Below are 27,083 nucleotides of genomic sequence, written 5' to 3' on the forward strand. Positions count from 1 at the left end.
TTATAAAATACTTTTCATGGTGTATTGTGAGATATTTTGCATATACTTTTGGGTACATCTCACTATATAATGTATAGTGAGAATGTAAAATCTCACAATATAATAATTGGACAGCAGCACAAAATGGAAAGCCTACTTCGTAGTCCACTGCAGTAACCCTTTCCTTTCCTTTAAATGCAGCAACCCTGCCTCATATGAAATAAAGAGCACCTCTCCTAACAAAATTATGACAATTTTTACGATAAATACTGCAAAATTAGGCTAATTAAGCTGAGAGTTTTGCTAAATCCCTTGACCAAAAAAAAAAAAAAAAAAAAAGTCACTGCAATGCCCAACAATTGATTTATCAATGAAAAACTACAATGATTGAAGAAGGCTCTGCATCAGAAATTCATATGCATGTCCGGAAAATGTCTTTAAAATGGTACAAGCATGCACCAATTATCCCAAAAAAGCTGGTGCATCTTTTTAAAAAGATCTGTACTTTGGATTAAACCATAATAGTGCTTCATTCCAACAAAAAACACTCACAATGCTCATTTTCAGCTGCATTTCACAGCAAGAAATGTGAAAAATGTTATCAAACAGGCTAGAACTAAACTCATTACACACTTAACGTTATGCAGTTGAAGTAAGAGTCACAAGTCTATCTGACATAACTGCAGTTTGGTTTGTAAACACTGCTTCGGCAGCGGATGACCTCTTGTAACACTGGAATGACTTGTAATGTCAAAGTAAAGCACACAATGTACTCACAGTTCCATTCTGAAGCCAGTCGATGAGAGCCTGTGCGGTTTCCGTTGGAAGCTGCGCTCTGAGGCCGTCTCTCTCCTCCCGGTTGGGCTGAAGCTCCAAAGCCAGTTTGAGGTCCTCGGCTAATTGAACGACCTGCAGCGGACCAGCGCTGACAGGAGAACCCAGGTCATACATGCTGCTGGAATACTCCATCGCTGCTGCTCTCGATCCTGAGAGAACATAACGAAGGAGTGGAGAATTAAAATAACATTCTTTAAGCTGAAATGGGACAAAACCGCAAAGCAAATCTGTCAACAGCATATTCAAAGGACACCTCAGAATGAAGCCTTGAATACTAGGAAAGCAGGATTTAATCATAGCCATACGTCCTCTTGAACATTTCTAAAATGTCTATGTGTCACCTGGATAATTGCCCTGGCATTCACACTTACACTGTAGGCTCACACGAGCACACATCTGGATGCACTCAACTAATCACAGCTCTCAAAAACAGCCACATAATACAATGCTTTCACACACTGTAAATGAAGTCCAAAATTAGCACATCAGCAAAAATATCTTACAGCAGCCTCCGATCAACAAAGTCTGAGATGAGAGCTACACATGTGGATTATGTGAAGTCTACACACAAAGATTATTTAACCTGGCGGAGAATTACGGCTACGCAAGATTGAACAATGAATTTACAGTGCTTACACAAAAGATCCGTGGAAAATTTGAGTCTTTACCAAGACAGAATGAGACAAATATAAACAATGTTGTGCTGGTTGAGGTTAACATGGACAGTTTGTGTGCATATAAACACAAACAGCATGTTCTTCATGTTCCAAGATGCTGCTGCTAACCTGCATTCATGCCATGGTGGGTTAGTGATGTTCCAGCAGCAAAAGGGACACACACAAGGCATGTAATATCAGGTGGATTGTTCTAATGTTGTGACTGATGGGTGTAAGATGTTTATGTTTATGCTTTTATCCAAAGCGACTTACAAATGAGGATATAACATCACAGCTAACATCAAAGCTACAAAGAAGGAAACCACTAGTCAGACTGTCAGAGGTTCCCCGGTTCGAGTCCCGCATCGGATGGCCCTTTGCTGCATGTCTTTCCCCCTCTCGCTGCCCCTGCTTCCTGTCTCTCTTGAACTGTCCTGTCCATTAAAAGGCATAACCCCCCCCCCCCCAAAAAAAGAAAAGGTGACAGGGGTGACAGCATAGAGACAGAGTGCAGGCATAGAGAGAAGTACAGGGTCAGTGCTAGGATAGGAGATCCTCTCTGAAGAGCTGGGTCTTCAACAGTTTCTGTTCTGGTAGCGCTCGGTAGGTCATTCCACCATCGTGGAACGACACACGAAAAGAGTCTGGGATGTCTTAAGCGTGGTGTAGGCACTGCTAGACAACAATCCTTTGACGACCGGAGAGACCCGAGTTGTGGTGTAAGAATTTGCGAGAGCATTCAAATAGATGGGAGCTGTTCCATTAGGGACTCTGTAGGCTAACATCAGTGACTTGAATTTGTTGTGGGCGGCTAAGGTTTGCCAGTGGAGTTCAATGAACAGAGGGGTGACGTGTGCTCTTTTCCTTTGTAGCTACCTTTGATGGGTGTAAGATAACTGAACTCAACTGAAAATGCTTGTGCAACTTGTTCTTTGAGAGGAAGTAAATATTGGATCCAGTATCCTCTGAGATAAAATCCAGGTAAAAACTCCTAAATGTTTTTTTTAATGCAGCAGCAGCTTTCTGCCAGTGATTGATTGTGTTCTCGTCTTATTGTTGAACGTCATGCTTTTTTAAAAAAAAAACTCTGCAGCTTCACCAATTCCAGAGGTACAGTACGTATTTAGAGCAGCTTAGCTCTGAAACAGAGGAAGAGGTAATTTGAGTTTGTTTTTCAGTGTTGATTTCATTCGGTATCATGTTACATAAAAGTCTGACACAGGCTTGCAGTCACTGCTCTAGATGGAAACAGTAAATGGAGGCACGGTTTCAGTTCTATTAACAAGAACACAAACATCAAAAACAAGTGGAAAGCTTTCGTTCATATTCCCACAAGATGCTTACCCAAAAACCTCTCTTGATCATGGAATGTAATATGACCAACATATCTGAATTCTGTTGATAAGTGGCTCTAATTTCCTTGTTAGTGATTGGCTGATGTTATCGCTAATGGGATTTTTAATGTATTTCTATCTGCGGTCAGCGAGAGCCGGAACAGCAAACTCGGAGCACTCAGAGCTCAAACAGCAGCAGTGGTGGTGGCATCTGTGAACCCGAACTGGAAACTTCTGCTATTAGAAAGATGAGCAAAAAGGATCGTGGATACAACTGCAATGAAAAACTCTAAATCAGTCCACCTGCCAGTTTAACGTAATGTCTGCTGAACAAACTGGAGCCAGCAAGAATATGGAAAAATGACAAATGCATCAGCTCTAATTGTGAGGCTGATGCAGCGGTGCATTGTGTTCATACACAACAAAAGCTGCAAAGATTTTAACTCTTCAGTTCAGGAAGCCTTCTGTCCCCAACTGTCTCTTTGTCTTCCTCTGTGTGACTGTGCAGATGCTACAGATGTTGTCCCGTATTTCACCCCGCTGTCAGTTAAATCCTGTTTATTCAAGGCTGAAAGGGCTGCAGCAAACACAACCCTTGTTATACGTACAAAAGCACACGGAAAATGAGCCAGTGTCACAGTGGGAACCGCACTGGTTTGCCACTTATTAACCTGCTCTCGAAGTTTGAGTCAAAGTAACATTTTCCATTGGACCGTGGGAGTAAAGCCCGAAGTAAAACCAGAGCATATGAACAAACATGGAGGTGGAAGCTAATTACAAATGAGAATGTAGAGCTTTACACAGCTTTTTGTGTCTCATTCACCCTCTTTCACACACTACCAGAGGCTAGTCACATCTGATGAAATGCTGTAGCTCTAAATCCAAATGTTGAAATATAAATAACTGAGACATTCCAGTAAAGTATATTCACACAATTATTATCATAATGATGAGGTTGGATAAATTTAAGTAGGAATAGACAAAAATTACTTATCGGATTCTGACATTAATTTCTAGTTTAGATGCTTAAAATGCTTTCAGTCGGCCAGTCATTTATATTTTAAAGCAGTTACAGCTTTTTGAGGTTAGTTATGTTAGATCAATCTAACTATATAACTAACTCTGTATATTTTTCTCAGTTTTATCGTAGACTGAAACATCGATAAAATTCCACAGTAACACAAAGGTCAGAAAGAATTCATTGATTAGTTTGTGGAAAGCTTTTCACCACTTCATTTTGAGGTTTTAGCCTCAGTTTACCCGACAAAAAGAAACATCTGATGACCTCTAGTAAGTTCTTCTTCTACTTCCTAACTTTCCGTAGATTAAAAATAGAGATGAATTAACAGTGAACACATCACTGGTTGCAGCTCCTGTCTGTATTAAATAATATGAGACAGAGTCTAATATAATACAACCATATTTTACTTTGCTGACATGATGTCAGAAATAATATCTAATTATTGGATCAGCCAATAATTTTTTAAAGTGCATGTAAACATGTTAGAATAACTCAAATTTGACTAACGTGAATTAAAAGTCGGACTAACACACCTAGATAAAATGGTTGGGAGTCTAATTACTCCTGCATGTGTACATTCAATTTTAAACGGGACCAAGACGCAGAAGAAGAAGAAGGAGAGAAATAACAACAACACCTACTACTGCTACAACTTCTGTTAATACATAAAGGGGCACCAGAGAACTCTCAGTACCTGCCAAAAATAAAAAAATCAATGAATAGTCTTCCATACAGCATGCGGTGTTAATATTAAGCTAATTGTACAGCGCCAATACCTGCCGCCGGTGGCTCTTACCTGCAATGATGTCGTCCATCTGCTCCAGTGCTGCTTCCAGCATGTGACTCGCCTCCGTTTCCATGGTGATGGCAGGAAGCATCAGATCTCAAGTGCTCTGGTTTTAAAAAGAGAAAAAGACAGTTGTGTATATTAGCACCTTACTGTACACTTTACCTTTTAATGTGAAGTTTGGTAAACAGATAAAACTGCAGGATTTAGGAAAATAAACTTAAAAAAAGTGCCACTTTGGTCTCACATTGGCTATATGCACGCTACTCTGCTGCACAGGGACCAGATAAAGCAGCAGTAGAGATGTAATCCAATACGGATAATGCAACACACTTGCTCGGTGACTTTCAATGGGCTTTGAAAATCTAATATTCAGGAGGGAAAAAAGAAATCAACACAAAAAACAGGTGGAAATTTTTAAATTCTATTATTAAACATTTGCTTTGCAGGAGTGACGTTAACATACAACCTAAATCAAAAAAGCTTGGGACAACGTTCACAATAGAAAACGTGTCACAGTATCCTATTTCATAAAAAATATGAACTTATCTAGAATTTGATTATTATAGTGAACCAAAAGTCGTAATAACAGATAAACTGATGCAGGGTGACATTTTTCATAAATACCACTTTACATGATGTCATTTAGGTTAGTGACCACTGCCAATGACTTAAATTACTGAAATAGACAGTTAAGCCGTTCAGACGCACCAACTCTGTGGTGCCAGTTTCATGTTCTTCCTTTCTGCCTGTAATCAATTATTACTGTCAAAAAAGATTTCAGGGTGTTTGTGGGAAAAGTTTACATTCAATTTGAATTAAATCTTCATCCTAAACTGGGACCTTGCCTCTAAAAAAATAAAAAAAATTACACCATAACACTGTAGGAATAGCACAAGGAGGAGTTATAGTACACGGTTCAAGCTTATCTGGTTTATTTTTAACGTGGTTTGTGTTTTCATCCCATTTCCAAGAGTTGTACTTTCTTTACTTTTAATTGATTTTTTTTAAAGATGCCTTTAGATGTAGGAAAAATTGGGAGGTGACTGACTGACACGAAGCCAGCTGGTAGTACGGCTTCAATTTCGCTACAAGACGCCATTCACAAGGTTATAATAACCGGCAATAATATCGCATACCGTGATATTGAGCCGCCCTGACTCACCGCAGGGGGAATTCCTCAACCGCGACAGCCCTATTTGGAACTTTGAGGAAAACTTTCTCCAAAATTGAGGTCAAATATCAATATTTGATTTAGAGTGAACTTTCCCTTTAAAAACAAGAGACAAACATTCAGTTCTACGGATGCTGCGCTCGTCACTACTCACCAACAGGGACCATAAAGTCCACAAATATTCATATGTCCCTTTAATTTGAATCAAATAAAAGTCTGATTTATGCAACAGGTCATGCTATTGTTACATTTTGAGGATTTTCCCACAAAATATCAGTGTTTTTTTGTGAATATACAACATAGAAACATTCTTTCTTTAAATACCACCACCATCACACAAAAAAGTGAACATATAACCAGGAAAAAATGCAGAATCAGGCTCATAATACATCCCATCCACACACACATACATTCTTTATTCCTCGAAGCAGGACTGATTCTCCATCCGTCATCTGTGCTTCCGGCTGCCCCTCAAACTTCTGCAATCCCAGTTTCCTCCTTTTCCCCCCTGCCCATCCCTCCTTTCTGTCATCCCTTCTCTGTCATTGCTCCTCCAAGGCCTCTCATCTCTCTGTCATGCCCACTTACTGACAAACAGATGTCAAAGTGTGCAAATCAAGGGGACGGATGGTGATGTAACGTGCAGACGCCTGGAGAGAATAAACCCCCCACAAAGCTGACTAATGTTAATCTACATTAGCAAAACTCCCACTTCATCATGAAGGCTGATGCTGACAACACACAAAACACAGTTTACAGAATTTCAGTCACATGCTGATGTTACGACTCGTGCCCAAGCTTCCCTCAGTGTACTCGTATGTACGTTTAAGAGAAGCCTGGCGATTCTATCGTTCATCATTACAAATGCCTCCATATTATCAGTCTTCCTGAGATGGATGGTGACAGCGCCATTCAGACACATTATGACAGACGGACTCTGTTTAACAGCACTGTGACAACAGTTGACCTCAACAGAACAACATCGCCTTTGTGTCCTCTATGTGTCTGTGTGTGAGTGTGTGTGTAAGAAGAGAAATTTTATAGTGAGACTGCATGTATGTGAAGGTGCTGATACAGAGATTATTGTCCTGTTGCAGCACAGAACTGACAGGACAGGCTGCAAAGAGCAACAATCCTGTCCACTGTCTCCTGAACTGCACATTATCTACAACCATGAGTGCAGAAATACGATGGTGTGTGTTATATTTGGTGCGTTTGAGTGTTTCCTGGTGGCCTGAGATGGATAGCTGGGATGGTTTTATATATAAAAACATGCTTCAGCTCTCACTGTGATGTTCTCTGCATTTCTTACGCTCTCTGACGCTGGGTGAAAACCCACTAACAGCACAGTACAGAACAGTAGTCGGGGATACTTAAGCATGACACCTGACCCAGGAGCTGCAATCAGAGGCCAGTCCTGGTTCAGAAACGGAGCCAAATTTCGAACCAACTTTTTCTGTTTCGACCGTCAAACTTCTGGCTCGAAACCCATAAAATTAGAACTACAGTAGCATCGACTCTGTGCTGGGCCAGAACAAAGAACTGCTTACATCAAGGGGCTGGGCTCCAGGGGCCAATCAGACCATTAAAAATTATGTGACCACGATGTTTAAATAGTCAAAGCCAGTGTGGATTCTAATCTGGTCGATTCAAGAGAGAAGCTTGAATTCAAATCTGCAAATTACATTCACAAAAATGATTTTTTTTTGTGCACTAAACTAGCGATATTAAGACATCAGATTGCAGATTATCTGTGTAGATAAACTGTATCCCTCCCCTGTGCTCCACTACAGAAATTCAGTTGGAGGTTCAGACATGTTAAAGGTTTAAACTGACATAATGATGAGCCAGAGAGCCGTCACAAAGAAACCAGTTTTACAGATTCTCAAGTTGAATCAACTCTGAAATGGGTCTGATGCCTTGTTGAAAAGAATGATTAAAGGATTATAGTGAGTGCAGCCTTAAAAGAAGTCTAAAACACAGATTTACTGAACACAGTGAGTCACATCGAGGCTCTAAAATGAAAGCAGGCACTGACCGAGAGATGAAAGAGATACAACGGATCGATTTTAACAGACTATTTTTCTGAGAAAACTTTTCAGAATAAATGCCATTCCTTTTGACCCTAAGGATCTCAGATGTATGGTATTAATCCAGAGCAAAACAAGAGCCAAATCCAACAGTAAAACCTAACTTTAAGTCCCTCAAACAGCTCATCGATCTCTGCTTCTTGGATAAAACAAAGTTTACTTTGGTCTTATTCTTTGTAGGAATTTGTATAGAAATCTGGAAGTTTGTGCAGCCAAACCGACCCCATAGCCATAACACAAAGCACATGAGCAAAGAGTAAAATGAACACATGCAGAAGGAGATTGTGCCATCTAGTCAGATTATCTTCACACTGCTCCATTTACACACAAAACAGCCATTTGCTGCTATATATATTATTTTAAATATCCCACTTTTTGACTTTAAGATGTTTAAATTGCATTCATATGTCGCTGAAAAGAGCAATCAAGTATAAGACGGTGGTTTAACTGTAATTAATCTAGATTCTGGACACAAGAATCATCTCCCTGGATTAGATTACACTGTCCGTGTTCCTTGATTTCTCATTCATGGTTTGGTTGTTAGAAAACAGACACACCTTTTCCCATAAAGATTACGCTCTTGACAAACTAGTTTGTCAAACATGACATCATGAGACCTGTTGCACACATCAACACCCGCCTCAGTGTCGACAGTTTTCTCCCGAGCCAAAGCGGTGTCCTTCAGCCTGCTTTTACTTTCATAGCTACAGCAGTCAAAAAGCCTTCAGGTTCCGGTTGCATGAGTTGTGAAACTCATTCTTAAACCAACTATATTTGGAGCTCACTACACTGAAAACTGTCATCTAAGCAAACGAGTCAAACGTGTTTCCAGAGTAGTTTTGACAGAGCAGTTAAATGACAACACAATGGATCAGCAGCTTTCTGCAGAACCTTATCACCCACACCCACACGCACACAAACACTCAGACACTATGCAAACACCCCCTGCCCCCTGCTTTAAGTGGGATAAGCTGCCAACTAAAGATCCTCTAATCCAGCAACCTGCAGGCCAAGCAGATTTGTTTTCAGAAATCAACACTATTGCCTCGCTTGCCCAAAACAATTAGTATCTGCTAATGCTGAACTCAACAGTAGGTAGACCGGTCCAGTGAGCCGACCAATGCTTCAACACAGAGCACACTCACTCAGAACTATTTCCCAATATATGCCCAGCGATGATGTCAAACATCTGCCAGTGCCTGTATACAATCATATCAAGGGATCTGTTCCATTTACAGTTTGTGGATATAAGAAGAATATGTCCGCTGCTTCACTCCCAGTCTCCTACCCCCCTCCTCTTTTCACCTCCAGGCTCGAGATGATCTTAAAATAGAACATCAGTTGGACAAAAACATAGATTTGATAGTGATCAAGTTAAAGCGTCAGCCTCTCTGCAGCAACTAATATTCTGTCCAAGCCTCCAAAATATGAATAAAGTAAAACACCAAATCAGCTTGTATGGAGTAAATTTCCCTCGATGTATCGTATCATTCTGATCTTAAGTTTATAAATGGTGATTTAGAGCGAATTATTGTATTTTCTATGATTAAACTGGTTTAATTACATCTCTATGAAACTCTTTCAGTGCCATGTAACCAAACTGAGTGTTAATTGCAGAAATAATCAAGAATAATGGCTAAATTACAATAAGACTGAGTTATTAAGTTCATGTAGACACCTCAGTTTGACTAAAAATTGGACCGGAACGGGTTACTCGCACTCAGATTAAGATAATTGCCCTTGCTCAAATAAGAATTATAGTCTAACTATAGCAATAGTTTCCAGAATTATAGTTTTACTCATACAGTGCCTAATCAAAAAAAAAAAAAAAGTCACCTCAAGGCACTTTAAGGATGTAGTAAAATTCAATCTGATCCAGTAATAATATCAACCTTAGGAGCCACCATTTCAGTACAAAACTTTAATCTACTTTTACTTTTAAGACATCATGTTTAAGATTACCTAAAACTTCGCACTTAACTCGGATTTACTGCCGTTTGTCCTTTTAGTTTTATTGTTAACGCGTCCTTATTGTTTCAGGGCAGCATCAAAAAAATAGAGTTCGATCTCAACTGGCCTCCCTGCATAAATAAAGGTTGTGGGTGAATGAAAATAAAGAGTTAATGTGCGAGCATATGCACATCCTGAGTTAGCAGAATCCCATCTCACCATGATACGAGAAATCAGTGCAACCTCTTAGCACCACTTTACGTGGTTCAGGGACAAAATGTGTTCAAATCCAGTTTTAAGGACGGTGAAAAGCTCATGTTATTAATTAATGTGGCATGTGAAGAAGTCAGAAGTCCTCTATTTCGGTTAGCTCGACGGTAACCTGAGCACAACATGTCATTTTAACTCATTTCATGCCAGTACAATGTAATGCTTCCTGAACCATTCAGAGAAAATCCTTGATTTTGGTCTCTTTTCAAAGCCAGAACTCAAAGTTTTTTCCAAAAATCACCAAAATCACTTTAACCATTATTGGGACTGATGTTGAAAACAGAAAAAAATTAGATATGTGTGACATTTATTTGGCAGCTAACCTGCCCGTTGTTGAACACACGATCACACCCCAGGTTGTTGCCATAACAAGCACCAAAAATGAATATTTCACACCAATTTCTTTAAAAGTCAAGTCCAGTGGCTTTTTCTCAAAATGGGGTCCTCAGTAAATATCGCTCTCCTTGACTGAGATTTCCTCTGTATGCTCCTCACCATCGCAACAAGCGTTTGCCTCCACAAAGTCTGGAAGATTTGATTTAGTTTAATTTCTAACCTCAGAAACTATCCGTTTACACAAATTACGCCAGACGCACAAACGACTTGCTGCAGCTACATTGCTTTAGACTGGACTTTTCTTGCTGGTCATTTAAAGTTACACGTGCAAACGGTATATCCTCATTTTCATGATCATCACCGGCTGTTTGATGCATCAGATGTCCATAAGCTCATTTATGGGCCATGCACTTTGTTGTGACACAGGCTCATGTGGCCTGCGGACACAACATGGAAGCTCTTTTTGTCTCAAGTCAGGTGTCAATCAAAAGCGAGAAAGGCCGGCTATTAGGGGTGGGCGGAAAAAAAAAAAAAAAAAAAAAAAAAAAAAAAAAAAAAAAAAAAAAAAAATCGATTCATGTACATATCGCGATTTTTTTATGGGATTATTTTAAAAATCGATTTTTCTCCCCTGAATCGATTATATTACATTATATCCGTGTCAAGATAAACTTCATTAATTCATTACATTAAGTTACAGTATGTTAAGACTAGCCCACATTTGTGCTGTGTGGACATTTCAATTAATTTTATAACTGTAAAAAATGCTGTACATGTTAAGTACCTCTTTTTGTCTCAGTTGAAATAATTGTTAGCTGCTGCAATGACTAACACAGACGGATGTGCATTGTTTATGGGAATGACATTCATTCTAGAAGTGTATGATTCAACTTTTTTAAGGAGGAAGAAAATTGCAAGTACTGATGATATCGAATCGCAATACTTGTAGAATCGCAATCATCAAGAATCGTGATACAAATCGAATCGTGACCGAAGCATATCGTCCCACCCCTACTGGCTATGTTTTGAAATCACGATATCGAGAATGTTTTAATGTCAGACGGACCTATAAGGAGAGAATACGAGAATGATTATGCACAGCTGCTGATTCATGTGGAATCATGGAACAGCAATCTGTGGGAATGTATTGAGGAAACAATGGTTTTAGCTGAAGTTCTCACTGAACTGGATCCTGATAGTTGGACGTTTCTGTGGGGAACATGTTGATCACTGGACTGGTGGATTACCAAGAGGCGTAATTTCTGTTTTATTTGTTGCTGTACCTGCTGTGGTGACCGAACGGTAAAATGATCTTTGCGGTTTTCTACATGAATCTGATGAACACGGGTCTCGTGTGCAGGTGGCTGCACATGTGACACATTGATGGAAAGATGACGACCTGCCACCTGGATTTAAAGGGACTAAAAACAGCCAGTGAAGGCAGGATGAAAACTGAGAGCCTAACATACAGCTTTAAGTGAGTAAATGTTCCATTAGAGTCAACCATGTGAAGATTAACACTCAAGCAATGTGCTTTTGACAAAGTACTGAATTAAAATCCATTACAAAGAGATTATGTCACACCTTTCCTCACTGCTGAGACAGCTAAGCCTCCGCTGGCATTACTACATAGTACAGCAACTGCTTAATCAAGACAGTAAGAAGCATAACTTTTTTTCCAGTCAGATTTTTTCCAGTTATGTTAATATAAGTGAGCTTTTCTCTTCTCATGCTCACAGTCAGCCTCACGCATAGACCGATAAGAAAGAGAAAAGCTACACAAAAGTGCAACCTCGGAGCCAAGTCTGTGAATTTGAACGCTGGCTGGATCATCTGCTCTCGTGTATGAGTGTGATCTATGAACCGTGGCTGATGCACGGCTGCTGGGATATTTTCGTTTTTGACTCCCAGCTCTGCTCTGAACTGAACTGAACTTCTCGGCTGTTTTTTTTGTCCCATTTGATTTTGCTAAATTGCATTTGATTCACCTTCAGTTCTTCTCTGCTCATCTCCCTCGGTGAAATTTGTTTCCTGCTCAAATTAGCTTTCTTTTTCCTTTGCCTGCGTTCTGGTCAGTCCAGTCGACTTCTGCGCTCATTGCTGTAATCTGTTTTCCCGTCAGAGTGAGGGTAATGAACCATGAACGCAACACAACACATGACTTCCAGTCAGTGATCATCATGAGGTTAACAAGCAGCGATGTCAACACTCAAATATTATTTGGAATCCGTTTCCTGGCTGTCAGAAGCTTTGTGGTATTTACCGTCAAAAATACAATATACCAGAGCGTGATATGGGGCAAATTCATAAATTAAAGTTGGGTAAACTTATATAAAAGGCAGAGACAACAGCAGAGAGAAGAAAGCAATATGCTTGGTCATTCACATCCGATACCGGTCAACATCCTGAGCTAAACCAAAACTAAATGTAAAAGATAAAAAAGGAAGGAGCAGGAAAGAATAGAAACTGATTATTTACACTTCTTCCCATTAAAGTAGATCAAATCAAATCAAATTTATTTCTATAGCACATTTCATGTACAAACAGTTCAAAGTGCTTTACATAAAATAAAAGCATTGCAGCAGGGAGTGCAAGAAGCATTAAAAATACATAAAATAATATAAAGAGAAACAAATAAAATCATTTAAATGAATTTAAAATCAGGCAACAGTCTAGATAAGTTAAAAGATATTTCATCCATAGACACATGAGAAAAGAAATTTTTTTAACCTGGATTTAAAAATGTCTACATTTGGTGAAAGTTTAATCTCCACTGGCAGTTTGTTCCACTTATTTGCAGCATAACAGCTAAATGCTGCTTCTCCATGTTTAGTCTGGACTCTGGACTGGACCAGCTGACCTGAGTCCTTGGATCTAAGAGCTCTGCTGGGTTTATATTCTCTGAACATATCACAGATGTATTTTGGGCCTAAACCATTCTGGGATTTGTAAACCATCAGCAGGCTTTTAAAATCTATTCTGTGACTGACTGGAAGCCAGAGTAAAGATTTTAAAACTGGTGTGATATGTTCAGATCTCTTAGTCCGGGTTAAAACTCCAGCAGCAGCGTTCTGGATGAGCTGCAGATGTTTAATGCTCTTTTTGGGAAGTCCAGTTAAAAGAGCATTACAGTGATGGAGTCTACTGGAGATGAATGCATGGATGAGTTTCTCCTGGTCTTTTTGGGAGAGGAAACCTTTAATTCTGTTGATATTTCTGAGATGGTAAAAAGCTGCCTTGGTGACAGCTTTGATGTGGCTGCTGAAAGTCAGATCTGAGTCTATCAACACTCCGAGGTTACGAACTTGGTCAGTGATTATAAGGTCCCGAGTCTCAAGATATTTACCAACGCTGACCCTCTTCTCTTTGCTACCAAACAGAATGATCTCAGTTTTGTCTTCATTTAATTGTAGAAAATTCTCTCTCATCCAGGTGTTTACTTCCTCCAGACACTGACACAGTACGTCTGCTGGGCTGCAGTCGTCCGGACGATGTAGACACACCCCTGAGAGGCAAAATATTCAACATGGCTGCCTCCGCTAGTCATGGGATCAGGAGTACAACAAGTTAGTATCATCTCTAAAGGTTGTTGGGCTCAACAAGGATCTTTGTGACCTACCAAAGAATTTTTATACCATGCACATCAACACCTGGCTATTCTGTGAACACCAAAGCCTAAAAGCTGAAAGACCCCAGTCAACATTCTGAATGTATACGAACAGGTTCATAATAACAGTTTTTGCTTTATTCAAAGTTTTGTTATTTTTTTGCCTCTTTGTTGTGGTTTTGAATAAGCTTTTTAACATGTCCGTAAAACACGTCCAGATCTGCATGACTCTGGACTGGTGTGCTTCAGCAGCCATTAATTAGAGCATCTTCATGGAATTTCAGCCACATAAAACAGATGACCTACCCGATGGTTATAAACTTTAACTGTATACTTTTCAACTGGAAGCAGCAGCCTGAAGGAGAGTTTACAGGCCTGCTGCTGACTCAGTGTGCCCACCTCCACACCTGGCAGGTATCTGTAACCTCCACATTCTTGTCATCTCAGTTGTCGAGCTGCCCGACTGCAGAGATCATTAGTGTGACAACTCGCTCAAGGGAACAAACAGAAAAGATCAGTAGAGTACACCTGGGGAAGACATGTGCTTTTTTTTTTTATGGTCAAAAGCCAGCGTAATGAATGACTTGTGAATTTAACTCGCAGGTTCAAAGTAGGGAGATGTCCTTCAATTTTCCTTTCAAGAACACTGTATATCACATAAATACTGGAACATTTCTGTGCCGTGTTGCAAAGTATTTGGCTCTTTGATAGATGCTACAAGCTTGTGCATATAACATTTTGGAGGTAAACTACTGATCCCAAGGTGCATTTAAGCAACTTTCAAACTTATTTTTCATAGCAAGTGCACCAAAAGCTCATCTCTACTGCAGTATTTAGACCCATACACGCTTCAAAATGAAAGGAAAAGCAGCTTTTTCTCATAAACAAAGCCATGATGGAGTAATATAAACCTATGGAGCCATAAAAATGTCATCAATAGTTGTTTGTGTTATAATTTAAATGCGACCGCCGTCAGACTCCAGTGTGGACAGTCTACAGCGTGAGGAGGACGCGACGTCACACGCAGCCCGCTGTGTTTACAAAAGGAAATATGGACGCTACCCATGTCAGTGTGCGTATCAATTCTGAAGTTGTTTTGCAATCAGAGCCCACGAAATTATGCCCACAAGTGATAAAGGGAAGAAGAGGGATTAGAAAAAATAGAGCACAAATTTAATGATGTGTCATGCTGGTTTTGCCCATTTTGGCGCGGAGTTGTGGCACCCGTCTCACTGCAGTGACGTAAAAATCTGAGGAAATCCGACATGACAAACATCAGATATAGGACAACATATTAAAGTAGTCTGGGTTTGATTTGTGCTGCTCAGACTGCCATAAAAAAAAAAAAGAAAAAAAAACAGATATAGGTCACAAATGGGCAAAAAAAAGTCAGATTTGGGCGACTTTTCCCTGGAGTGTGAACCCCACCAGAGTCTGTGATTTGTTACATTAAGTGCTTGTTTAATGAAAAACTTCAATGGAAATACAGAAAATGGAAAGGAGAAAACTCAGGAATGATTTCTTTACACTTTACAACTCTGTTTAACCATCCACCAGTTTTCTAAACTCTTTTAACCTGATTCAGGGTCACAGGACGGAGACCATCCCAGCCACCATCGGGCAGGAGGCGGGTTACACCCTGAAGAGGTTGCCAGTCCATCGAAAAGGCCAAAACTCTGTTTATCCAGTGGTATTTAGCTGCCAAACTTTTTGGGATTTTAGGCAACTTTCCAGACTAATGAAATCCATTTTTAGACCAAGCACCAACAAGTCTACATCATTATACACACAGTGAGCGAAATGAGAATACAGAGAGAGAGAGACAGAAGAATAGTCAGAGCCAAGTGAAGACGAGATAAACCGTAAAGAGACAGGGTTAAAAGGTTTCACCCACATGGCAGAGCGCTCTCCAACAAAAGCAAACAGCAGAGCTCACAAGAGCTGACACAGAGCGGATTGATGTAAGACACTTTGACTGTTATCATAAGCACAGCTTATTACTAATCATCAAGCTGACTTACTGTAATCAGAAGAGGATGGAGACACAGACTCACAACTGGGCCACAAGTCAGTGAAACGCTCCGTTTCAGATTAATTTCCCCGGTGTCAACTCCAGAGAATCTCTGCTAAAGACGTTGCTTTGACAACTAATTGAGTCCAGATTGTGGCTTGTGCTCTACAAATGTCTCAGAGGCAGAGCGGCTGTAGAGGGAAAAAATAAAAAGTGTGTAAACGAAAACAATTTGGGATGATTATTAAAGCAAAGACCGTAACTACGACACATAATAAAATGTCACTGAACTAATTAGTACAAACTTTCAAGCTAAGCTCGGCTAAATTACCCAGAACAGCTTAACTTGACAACAGTAGCAGTAAGTCTGGACTCATTTAACAGAATAAATGCTGCAGTTTATTACTGGTTTGATTCAAACACAGCAATGTGAACATGACACCCAACACAGTGAATTATAATTCAGCCTTTTGTTGCTGCGCCGTTTTAAAAATGTGTAAAATCCTGCAAGTTCCAGAACACTTTAGGATCTGGTAGCAAAATACAGCAAAGGAAGAATTTATTTTTCTTACATAAACAGTATTTCGCAATAAATTTGATATACCAACTAATAGAGCTGAAACATCTGAATTTAGGTTGATATTTTAACAGAATATGTTCTATCACAGGTCGTAAAAAACAAGCGATTGCACCTTTTTTGAATGTTTGGTGTAGGATCCTGTCATAATGTCACATTAACTCGCTTTACTGTGAATATTCTCTATTTCAGTGTTAAATTATCTGTATCAGCTTGACTTTCACGGCCTAAACGTTAGTCTGCAGGTATTTTTCAATGAACCAATAAAATCTCTTAAAAATGATCAGAAAACAATGAAAAATGTCCAACATGGATTTCCGTAGAAACTGGAAATTCTTTGATTTGTCTGGGAAACCGTACGAAAACCAAAACATGCTTGATTTACAATCAAGTAAACTTTAATTCAATCGTCTTATGCTCCAGATTGCAACTATTTGGTGACAGTGGGACTAAAGTTTAGAAGATGAGCTCCCGCACTGTCAACTAAAATACAAACTTTAAACATGAAACAAGAGAGAGCTGTATTAATGGACCTGTCAGCAGCATTTTTAAAAGGCACAAGTAAGCCAACAGGTCTGCAGAAGGGAGAGAAAGGACAACAACATTCACAACGGCCTACAGCAACGTGAAAGAAGAGCTGCCATTTGAACTGTGAAAAGAAAACAGTTGGAACTCATCCAACCCACAGAAACGACTCAGCACAAACTTATTCCATCTCAACTGCATCCCTGCTGCCAAATACTTTGCAAATGAACAATTCAGAAGATTAACACGCGTTTGGTGAGTGTTTTTATTTAAAAAAAAAAAAAAAAAAAAAAAAAAAGGGAAAAAATGATTAAATAAAGAAGTTGTTTAGTTTTTGTGATTCTTTCAGTACCAAAGCATTTATCAGGAGTATCACTGCTACGGCAGGAAAGAGTCAGTCTGCAGCTCAGAGGGATGAATTCTCCCTTTATGTTGATGTAAAACACAAAGAAAAAGAGGTCCATTCATCAAAATGATAAAAAAAAAAAATACTGCTTTTAAGAACCTGTTGGTAATCCAATTCAATAATCTAATCTATTTTGACTATCTTCTACAGACGTGTGTGTACGACAGTTTTACTCTGAATGCAAATGAAAGGTAGGTTGACCGTTGATTATAAGACAAAGGGGAAACTTTGTGCTGGACCGCTGGGATCGTAGAAGTAAAAAATAAAAAAAAATGTTCCATGTGCAGTTTGTTCTCCAATTTGCCTAACAAGACCGGAAGCTTGGGAACATTATCCCAGGGTGTTTGCATAAGTACAGGCTTTGGACGAAGCATGCATAATGTATGCAAATGATGAGTCTACTCAAAAGAAGAAGCACTTACAGTTATGTAAGAGTAACACGTTATAGCACCGACTGACCAAAACTTCAACTTTTTACACACAAATTAAAAAAAAATGTCAAGTCACAAACATTTCCCCTCAACTTAGCAGCGAGAGAGAAAGTCAGAGGATTAAATATAAAGTCGCGACTACCTGTCAGATTTCTGACAGCGTTTTGCAAAGTGGGAAAATCTCGAGCCTTGAAAATTGTTGAAGTTGCACATCACTGAAACCTTCAGGAGGGTCAGCTGAGAGCAGGAAAAGCAGGAGTACTGGTGAACCTGCGCTGCTGACAGGTGCGGTTAAACATTAACTTAGAGGAAGACAAAAGAGAACAAGACACACACACACACAGCAAAAGAGAAAGAGGTGTGTGAGAGTTTACCGTTCTCCTCATTTGGCTTAGCCTGTTTGGATTAGTGTCACCAGCTAGAGGCCAGACCTAAGCCCCCCAGGCCCTGCTGTCACACGGGGTAAATACAACTGTGTGTGTGCGCGTCGAGCCAACAAGAAACACCAGATTCTTCAGCAATTAACATCAATGCGACAGAACCAGTGACATTTGAGGATGCTCCCTGTTCTGTCCTTTAGTTCAGCCTGAAAATCTACCTCTCTTCTCTTCTCCCCCTTCCTTCTCTCTTCATCTCTCAGTGCATCCGAAACCGTTTTCCACCCATTTCTTTCCTTCCTTCCACAGTAACCGATGCAAGTATTAACAGCAAAATAAACCGATTAGCCACAACATTAAACCCGCCTAATCGCCCTCATACTGCCAAATAACACTGACAGGTTCGGGCATGTACTTTTAAACTCCCGAGAAGTAAGAGAAACGTGGAGGATAACACCTTGAATTCAATTTCATGTACTTTAAAGCCTTCCTGAACCGCTTCTGCAGCGTGGGAGCAGGATGTATATGCTACAGTTTTTATTGGCTCATGTGTTATTCATGCCACTTCTTTTTTTCTTTTTTTTTTTTTAAATAGTCAAGATACACAGGGACGAAAAAAGCAGTCATGGGTTTTTTTTTTGTACAGGTTCTATATCTTTTAAGTAAATTATGTCTATAGAACAATGACAAACTGTCTGATGAAGCCCAAAGCCGGGGCTTATTTGTACACAAACTATGTTACTATGTAACCAGAACAAAGAGATCACATATCACCCCAGTTCTCAAGTCTTTACAGATACAGAATAGATTTTAAAGTTCTGCTGCTCGTCTACAAATCACAGAATAGTTTAGGTCCAGAATATATGAATGACATGCTAGCAGAGTATAAACCCAGCAGAGCTCTGAGATCTGCTGACTCAGGTCAGATAGTGGAGCCCAGAGTTCAAACTGGAGCCGGTGAAGCAGCTTTTAGCTGTTATGCTGCACACAACTGGAACAAACTACCAGCAACTTTTAACTGTTATGCTGCACACAACTGGAACAAACTACCAGCAACTTTTAACTGTTATGCTGCACACAACTGGAACAAACTACCAGCAACTTTTAACTGTTATGCTGCACACAACTGGAACAAACTACCAGCAACTTTTAACTGTTATGCTGCACACAACTGGAACAAACTACCAGCAACTTTTAACTGTTATGCTGCACACAACTGGGACAAACTACCAGCAGCTTTTAGCTGTTATGCTGCACACAACTGGAACAAACTACCAGCAACTTTTAACTGTTATGCTGCACACAACTGGAACAAACTACCAGCAACTTTTAACTGTTATGCTGCACACAACTGGAACAAACTACCAGCAACTTTTAGCTGTTATGCTGCACACAACTGGAACAAACTACCAGCAACTTTTAACTGTTATGCTGCACACAACTGGAACAAACTACCAGCAACTTTTAACTGTTATGCTGCACACAACTGGAACAAAGTACCAGCAACTTTTAACTGTTATGCTGCACACAACTGGAACAAAGTACCAGCAACTTTTAACTGTTATGCTGCACACAACTGGAACAAACTACCAGCAACTTTTAGCTGTTATGCTGCACACAACTGGAACAAACTACCAGCAACTTTTAACTGTTATGCTGCACACAACTGGAACAAACTACCAGCAACTTTTAACTGTTATGCTGCACACAGCTGGAACAAACTACCAGCAACTTTTAGCTGTTATGCTGCACACAACTGGAACAAACTACCAGCAACTTTTAACTGTTATGCTGCACACAACTGGAACAAACTACCAGCAACTTTTAACTGTTATGCTGCACACAACTGGAACAAACTACCAGCAACTTTTAGCTGTTATGCTGCACACAACTGGGACAAACTACCAGCAACTTTTAACTGTTATGCTGCACACAACTGGAACAAACTACCAGCAACTTTTAGCTGTTATGCTGCACACAACTGGGACAAACTACCAGCAACTTTTAACTGTTATGCTGCACACAACTGGAACAAACTACCAGCAACTTTTAACTGTTATGCTGCACACAACTGGGACAAACTACCAGCAACTTTTAACTGTTATGCTGCACACAACTGGAACAAACTACCAGCAACTTTTAGCTGTTATGCTGCACACAACTGGAACAAACTACCAGCAGCCCCAACTGTAAGCACTTTTAAATCCAGGTTAAAAACATTTCTCTTTCGGTGTGCTTATGGTCGAGTTCCTTTTTCTGGAACATTTTTTTTTACATATTGCTTGAAATACTCTTCACACCCCCATTGCAACCAATTAATTAAAAGTTTTGACATTAATACGAAAAGTTTTAGTGGCCTCTAGAACGTACAATCTAGGAAAAACACTATTCAATCATACTGAACGGACCGTTAACAATGATTGGATTCTGATGCCGTCTATCAAACTGCAATCTGCTCCTCCCTCCCCCTCCTTCCCCCTGTGCACGTACCCTGCTCCGTGAACGAATTACGCGTCCAGAAGCTTGGCAGGAAGCTAAACTAGAGCCAGCTTGGCTAGCACCTAGCATTATTAAACGTATAGTTATCATATACTAAATACGGCAACGATCGATGCTTGCTGTCAGAACAGCGCTCGTGCACCTTCGTGCTCGTTCATGTACTCTAGAGGCGTGCCTTCGGGGGGAAAGTGAAAAAAAGGGTTGGGAGTATTGACCTGTGTATTTTCAAAATGCAGGATCTCCTACCCTACCTTTAATTGTTTTATATATTTTTTTTCCCCTCTTTGATTGCTTTTAACTGTGCATTTTAATTTTCATTCTATTTTTTTATTCTCTTTAAATTGCTTGTTTTTATGCTGCTTTATGCTGTTATTTTAAATGCCTTGTCTTTATGTAAAGCACATTTAGTTGCCTGTGGCTATATAAATAAAGATGCCTTGCCTTGCCTTGCCTTGCCTTGCCTTGCCTTGCCTTGCCTTGCCTTGCCTTGCCTTGCCTTGCCTTGCCTTGCCTTGCCTTGCCTTGCCTTGCCTTGCCTTGCCTTGCCTTGCCTTGCCTTGCCTTGCCTTGCCTTGCCTTGCCTTGCCTTGCCTTGCCTTGCCTTGCCTTGCCTTGCCTTGCCTTGCCTTGCCTTGCCTTGCCTTGCCTTGCCTTGCCTTGCCTTGCCTTGCCTTGCCTTGCCTTGCCTTGCCTTGCCTTGCCTTGCCTTGCCTTGCCTTGCCTTGCCTTGCCTTGCCTTGCCTTGCCTTGCCTTGCCTTGCCTTGCCTTGCCTTGCCTTTTCCAACATTATTTTGGTGGTTTACAGTTCATGGCAACGTGTGCATCTGTGTGGGATCTGTGTATGATGACCAGGGCAAAATTACTTTGACAAGAGATGTGGTCAGGCCTTGTCACGCACATTCACACACAGACGCAGAGCAGCAGCAGTGAAAGCAGGCTGCTCAGACAGAACACAGTAAGAGTCACATGAGCACAGCCGGTTCTCAAGTTCTGCATTGTTCCTCTTCCTTATGACATTTTAAACCTCGGGCTTGTCAACTCAAGGGGTGATTAAATATTTGGTTGTAACTTCATTGAGCAGAATGGCTGTAACGTGACTCCTGCAGCTATATGAACAGAGCATGATTTTGTTCCAACAGCATGTGTGATGCTCGATGAGGTACATTATGTATGTATTAGAGATGTTTAATTCTCTAGAGATTAACATACATTTTCCTGATGGAGGTCTACTGCACAAAGAAGAGTAAAAACAACAAATAGGGCAGAGGCACATTGTTTTATGGCTGGTTTTACTTTACAAGCATCACCAGGAGGCGAAGCCGCTGATAAGAAAAAGCTTATCATTTCCAGCTATTTAATCAGCTGCATCATAAAGAAACCCAAGTCATGTTTTCTCCCATCCAGCCTCTAAGACAAATATGCATCTGCAATAATAAACCAGCGCTATTTTTTTATGTTTTGGACCAAGTTCAGGTCAAGGCTAAAATTTCTGGAGAGCTCTTTAGAGAAAGCTTAGAGCTGTACATTAATGTGTGTGCACAGGATGATTTAAAAAGAGAAAAGCTCATTTAAATCATATGAATCAATTCAAATTATGCAATAGCTTATAGAGACACTGCCAACATTTTATTGGGAATTATTCATGACAGTTTAGCAGCACTCCGAAACGTACAACCTGCTGCACATTCAGTTGAGCATTTGTCCATATTTATGAGCCACAGAGTTGAATCTCCCCAGCTTTTTCTTTCAAATCTCAACTTGATTTTCCAGGCATTCAGGTCTCTAGTGGGTGGATTCTCACCAAGGCTGAGTTAAGTTCTAAATATGAGCCAAGTAAAATTTCCAAGTGTGGCGGCACAAGTGCTTCCAGCTCCTTTCAGACATGCACTGATTTCCGTTAACCTGAAGCAGACTGAACGTGCTCAATGGTGCATTTCTGTAACAATTTGTTACGGCGTTTTTACGAGGTCAAACCAAGTGAGACGCAGCACAAATCTGAACGGATGGACACACAAAGCAGCATTGGTGCTAATGCGCGCAGTCCGTGCGCACCGTTTATTCAAGAAGAATATGCAGTGTGCAACAGTGGCTGGTAGGTTGGGGTAACTTCTGTCACTGCTGCTGATGCACTAACCTTACGTGTTTTCGTCTCTATGTAATTTTCCTGCCTGCAGGCGAAACTGAGGAAGTTTTCCATGAAGAGAAGAACGATCACATGGATATTAGCTTAAAGAACTCAAACAGCAAAGCATCCAGTGTCCCAGGAGTGATGGAAGCAACCCTGGACAACATAATTCTGGTGAGTGATAAAGTTTGAATTATATTAGCAACGTGTTAGCATTGAAACAAAGTTTTCTGACTATCGATACCAACCAACTTACCATGAAACTGTGTACTGGCTTATACCCCATAAACAAGTTATGGAAAATGAAAATAATCACAGCTTCTATTAGTAATATTCATCTACTGCAGTGCTTCTTAAGATTGGAGTTCATCTCTTTTTGATCCCTCATCTGTTAAACGCATCTTGAGTGTATTCAGTAGGAAAGCTGGTTACTGATGTTTGCTTCTGGTTTATGAGTCCATTTAAAGAATCTCTGGCTCGAGTAATAAGTAAATTCACAATACAGACAAAAGAATTTCATTAAATACAATAGTGACATGATTTCTATACTCTGAATGTCACAGATCTTAACCGTTTGTGAGATATAACACCAAATATACCCCTCGTAGCCTCATATACAACAACTTCTGTTTCTTAGAAGCTTTTGAACCATTAAAAACCAAAAAGTGTCTTTGATAAATGCTTCAAGCAGTTGCATGATGTTAGATCTTTATGCAGAGCACCACTTGTCTCACTAAAGTTTTCTAAGTTTTAAAACTAATCCTTCTACAGCTTGAGCAGAGTCACTTCCATCATCCAAGTGTTTTCTTTTAAGGGCCGGTAAAGCAAGCCGTGTGCAGGAGACAAGTTTGCCACAACCTCATTACTGCATCATTTCTGTGCATTCCTCATTTCGGGCATTAATCTGAATGCCATAAAAACAGGGCCTTACAAACAATGGGGTGTGTCCGTTTAGCTTGGTTCCAGAAACAGCTTCCAAAACACATCATGGAAGCACACACACAAACAATTCAAGCCCAAACAGTGATAAAGCAGATCGTGAGATGCATAAAGTAGCTGCATAGCTCAAACTTTGAGCAAACTTTCCCATATCTACTATGAGACGCAACGCCAGATAAATGTGTTCTCCTTTTTAACCGACCGGTGTTCGAGGCTCTTTTTGTTTATTTTTACTACTTAAATAATCACCGGATGGTGGCCTGGTCACATAAATTCTTTGCCTGAAAACATAACAAGCTGCATGACCATACAAAAGCATGTCATGTGCGTTCCTTTCGTTACTCTGTCCAAATGTTGGCCTGGGGAAGAAAAAGAAAAAAAAGAGGAACGGGTTGCTTTGGAGCAACACCTGGAAGAACATCTGCAGAGTTTTGTCACTCCGTAAGAAGCTCGTGTTTCATTTCCAGCTTGTTCTGAAGCTCTGACGTGGCCTCGGGGGGGGGGGGGGGGGGGCGCAGAAACAAGCAGACCTCGAAGACCAGAGTCAGCAAGCCAGAGCTGCAAAAACAACGTGTCAACACCACTTAATACATACATGTTAAAGACACTCACAGCCTCGTGTGACAGCTGCAACTAACCAATCAGCACTTCGCTGGCAACGGAAAAAGCCAATAGGAAACGCTGCGCAGTTCGGTTGTGGACTCATTCTGCCTATTCAGTGAAGCTGATGAGATGACAGAGCAAAGCATGATGGGACACACTGAAACACGAATGTTCAAGGCTGTTGACAGGTGTCTACATGCAATTATATCCATACACACAGCGATTTAAAAAAAAGGGAAAATACCTCTTCTGGTTGTTATTAGAAAAACTATTTACCACAAAGAGGAACAAAACCAATAACAATGACCATTTGCACAACTGCTCATTTTGCACTGATAACATTTGCACAAATATCATCATAGTACAATATAATGTAAATTATCCATATACCCTATATTTCTTATTGGTTCAGTCTGCTCAGTGAAATTTATTTTTACCTTTATTGTTAAATGTACAAATCTGTTTTTATTTAGTTTACTGATGTTTATTATTATTACTATTATTTACCCTACTCTTCATACTGTAGATTTGTATATAGCTAATGTTTATTTCTCTGATTTTTATTCTATACTGTAGATTTGTTTATAGCTAATGTTAATTCTCTATTTTTATTCTTTTCTATTTGCATGTTTTTTTTCTTTAATTGTTTACATATCTTTTATACTGTACGCACAACTGAACACAATAATTTCCCAAATTGTGATGAATAAAGTATTTATCTATCTATCTATCTTTGTGAAAAAGCACGTTGTTAAGTGTCAAGACAAATTAAGTTGTCCTCATCTAAATTAGCTGCTTAAAGGGGAAGTTAGTTTTTTTTTTTTTTTTTTTAAAACCTGGACCTTATTTCTGGCATAAAATGCGTTCATTTACTCACCGATAACAGTTTGGTGAAAGTCGACGTCCTTTGGAAGATATTTAGATCACTGGACATCCGCGTATATCCATATAACGGGAGAGAACAGGGCAGTGACAATACAGCCTCTAAATAAGGTATTATCTGTCTTTATTTCACCAATACTTTAAGACGAATGAATGCGTACTATTGCACTGTTAGCTCAGAGCTGCCGTGTTGTTGTTAGCCAGGGCTGTTGGGGCGCTTATAGGAAGCTTTCTATACACACGAAGCAACTACTGGGATGACATCATCGACGCATGTTACTGGCTTTCACTACAATGTTTTCAGCAGGTTGGGAACGAAAGTGGCATTTCGTTTGGTCTCTGTTTAACACTGTAAATGAAACATAAAAGTGGATGGTCGGTCCCCAGAATAACATTCCATTTTTTCACCCGTGTACCTTTGAGAATAAGATGATACTAAAATGGAAGCTGTTAAAGCCAGATTTTATTCTGGTAGGCTGCTTGCAACCAGAGCTGTCGGGCCGCTGCAGAACTTTCCTGGGTTTCATTTGCCATACGTGTTATGTGTGTATCTGTTTCCACATGTAAATATATAGTTTGTAACATCAGTATCAGAACACCAGGGACAACATTTTCCCCCACGTTTGTTAGATGAAAACAGCACAAACGTTCACTGTAAAACTTATTTTTGGTCATGTGCATTATTAAAAATATTTGCTTTGCTTTAGTCGAGCTACTTTCTGGATATTAATGAATTTATTAATCAATATTGTGTTTTTCAAATGCAAATCTATTTGAAACACTTCTTTGGGTGTAAAAACGGCATATGACAAAGTTTATACACCTACACTGAATCAATACACAAAGTGCAGGAGGAACAATGTCACCAACAGCAACATTTCAGCCACTTTTAACTACTTTTCTCTCTTTTTTCCAAATAAAGCACCTTAATTTCTTCCTGTCAGACCGTCCCCTCCTATTCACAGAGAAGTAACACCTTGTATCCTGCATTACTATAATTATCATGATAGGGAAGCACTCCAAATTTAGGGACAGCTAATTAGGGACTACTAAACCACAGTCCTTTCACTTAACGATAGAATAAACCAGAGATAACTCGACAGCTGACATAGAGCTGAATGCAAGAGGGACAGGAAAATAGACATTTTGTTGCTTCCAATGTAAATAATGATAGATTTTCATAATGAATATCTGAATATGACTACTTTAATACAAGGATAGGGTACATTGCAAAGACCCTCCATGACCAAAAGCTCGACAACCAGTGCGGAAAGAATATATTTTCTCCCAAATCACAATGTTTTCCTGAACCAAACCATGTAGATATAGTGCCTTAATTTAACCAAACAGCAACAGAAGTGTTCAAATCTAAGAGGAAAGGGTAACGATAACTGGCTCATATGGGTAAGTGTGTGAAAATATCCCAGGGCATCTTCCAAATCATCGGTTTGTGAGAAGCTGAGGCAGAGAATATGTTTTACATGAAAAGTGGCTCACACACCGGAATATTTTAGCCCCATTTTCATCACTTACTGATGATGAATGTTAGCCACTGAGTACCAAACACAATAAAGTGCAAGACAGTTTGAAATATGTTGAAAACTAATATGCTGAAATGAAATATGATCCTGAGCAGGGCGTCAGTGGGAGTGCCAAATTTCACGGC

The 27,083-nt window shown here is 39.8% G+C and overlaps 1 protein-coding gene across 2 annotated transcripts in view; it reads right to left on the reverse strand.

The window, feature by feature from the left end:
• Nucleotides 1-27,083, reverse strand: part of ppfibp2b (PPFIA binding protein 2b) — a 101,944-nt gene that overhangs the window by 62,539 nt on the left and 12,322 nt on the right. The window contains exons 2-4 of one of the 2 annotated variants that reach the window (XM_075470626.1): nt 16,063-16,243; nt 4,624-4,720; nt 757-965 (exon numbers count right to left, since the gene is read on the reverse strand). In XM_075470626.1, coding sequence (XP_075326741.1) covers nt 757-965; nt 4,624-4,705 — 291 coding nt within the window. In that variant the 5' untranslated portion in view covers nt 4,706-4,720; nt 16,063-16,243. The remainder of the gene's footprint in view (nt 1-756; nt 966-4,623; nt 4,721-16,062; nt 16,244-27,083) is intronic. The other variant, XM_075470625.1, reaches the window with a different exon arrangement.

This window comes from Odontesthes bonariensis, chromosome 7 (genome assembly GCF_027942865.1).
Source record: "Odontesthes bonariensis isolate fOdoBon6 chromosome 7, fOdoBon6.hap1, whole genome shotgun sequence".
Taxonomy (NCBI): Eukaryota; Metazoa; Chordata; class Actinopteri; order Atheriniformes; family Atherinopsidae; genus Odontesthes; species Odontesthes bonariensis.